The 1,878-nt window shown below is 41.4% G+C and overlaps 1 protein-coding gene across 1 annotated transcript in view; it reads left to right on the forward strand.

Annotated features, from left to right (window-relative positions):
- Positions 1 to 1,878, forward strand: part of BIN2 (bridging integrator 2) — a 65,243-nt gene that overhangs the window by 59,398 nt on the left and 3,967 nt on the right. The window contains exon 13 of the mRNA XM_011930641.1: positions 854 to 925. Within this exon, the coding sequence (XP_011786031.1) occupies positions 854 to 925 (72 nt within the window). The remainder of the gene's footprint in view (positions 1 to 853; positions 926 to 1,878) is intronic.

Below are 1,878 nucleotides of genomic sequence, written 5' to 3' on the forward strand. Positions count from 1 at the left end.
AAAAAAAAAAAAAAGAAAAGAAAAAAATTAAAAAGCAATTGGTTCTGTTTTTAAAATATGGATTTTATAGTTTGTAAATTAAATTTCATTTTTTAAAAACTTGTTTTAAACCTCACAGGATCTTCCCCTAGCATAGCAGTTTCTAGTCAGGGCTTTCTTTCTTTTTTTTAAATTTATATTTTTAGAGATGATCTCACTATGTTGCCCAGGCTGGAGTGCTGTTGGTATTCACAGGTGCAATCATAGTGCACTGCAACCTTGATACTCCTGGCCCAAAGTGATCCTCCTGCCTCAGCCTCTCGAGGAACTGGAACTACAGCACCCCTGCACATGGCCTAGACCGGGCTTCCTACACCTTGGGTTCCCATCTCAGAACCTAAAATTTTTCCCAAATAAATCATTTTACCACTTGCTTCTCCTAACTGCATGTCATGGATTAGGATCACTTAAGTGTGAGAGTTGCAATATGTTCTTGAGGAGGGTTCATCTAAAAATGGCAGGTAGTAATTTTAAGACCTCGCACTCCCTTGTGGATACACATCCACACCATGTCACACAGATTACGTGGTGTTTGATCGTGGAAACAGCACTGGAATCCAAAGACCTGGTTTCCTGTCCCAGCAAGTCTTTTTACCCTTTGAATCTTAGTTTCTTGTTTCTTCATCTGTAAAAGAGAATGGATGAAAGCCTTTCCCGATGCCTTCAGGCTCTGGTGAAACAACATTGTATTTTGCCCTTTGTAATAGTACAAATACTGAGACCCTTGTAAAGTATAAGGCACAGAAGACACTTCTACGCTGAGAGGCTGGAAAGGTTGAGCCACGTCTTACTGACAGAACTCTTCTCTTTGTAGGGCCAAGACCAGCTTCAAGTCTCCGCGGTACCAGAAAACAACAACCTCACAGCACCTGAACCTCAAGAAGAGGTAAGACCAGATATACAGAGAATAGATTGGGCATTAGGTGGACAGGGGTTTGGGAACAGGCTGGAATCTTCACTACAGGCTACAAGGGGAATCCAGCAGGGAACCATACCCTTAGGGCAGTCAAGCAGGTGGGAACCAGAAGAAACAAGAATGAACTGGGACTTCATGGTGTCTCTGTGCCGATTTCCCTATACTTGACCTTAAACTGGCCCTATCTTCTAGGTATTTATTTAATTAAATCTCAAGTTATTTCAAAAAGGAGTTAAAGAGGTTAAGATATTTTTAAAAAATACAAAAAGGTCATATTATACAGTAATGTATTGCTCAACAACAGGGATATGCCCTGAGAAATGCATTATTCAGCGATTTTGTCATTATGTGTGGCTGTATGGTATAGCCTGTTGCTTCTGGGCTGCAAACCTATACAGCATGTTACTTTACTGAATTCTGTAGGCAGTTGTGACACAGTGGTTAATATTTGTGTATCTAAACATAGAAAAGTAGAGTAAAAATACCTATAAAGGTAAGAAGTGATACACTTGTATAGGGCACTATCATGAGTGAAGCTTGCAGGAGTAGAAGCTGCTCTGGGTGAGTCAGTGAGTGGTAAGTGAATGTGAAGGCCTGAGACATTACTGTACACTACTTAGACTATAAACACTGTACACTTAAGCTACACCATTAAAAATATTTTTCTTTTTTTTTGAGATGGAGTTTCACTCTAGTTGCCCAGCTTAGAGTGCAATGGCATGATCTCAGCTCACCACAACCTTGGCCTCCCAGGTTCAAATGATTCTCCTGTCTCAGCCTCCTGAGTAGCTGGGATTACAGGCATGCACCAAAAAATATTTTCTTTATGGCCGGGCACGGTGGCTCAAGCCTGTAATCCCAGCACTTTGGGAGGCCGAGATGGGCAGATCACGAGGTCAGGAGATCGAGACCATCCTGGCTAA

This window comes from Colobus angolensis, unplaced genomic scaffold (genome assembly GCF_000951035.1).
Source record: "Colobus angolensis palliatus isolate OR3802 unplaced genomic scaffold, Cang.pa_1.0 Scaffold87, whole genome shotgun sequence".
NCBI classification, from domain to species: domain Eukaryota; kingdom Metazoa; phylum Chordata; class Mammalia; order Primates; family Cercopithecidae; genus Colobus; species Colobus angolensis.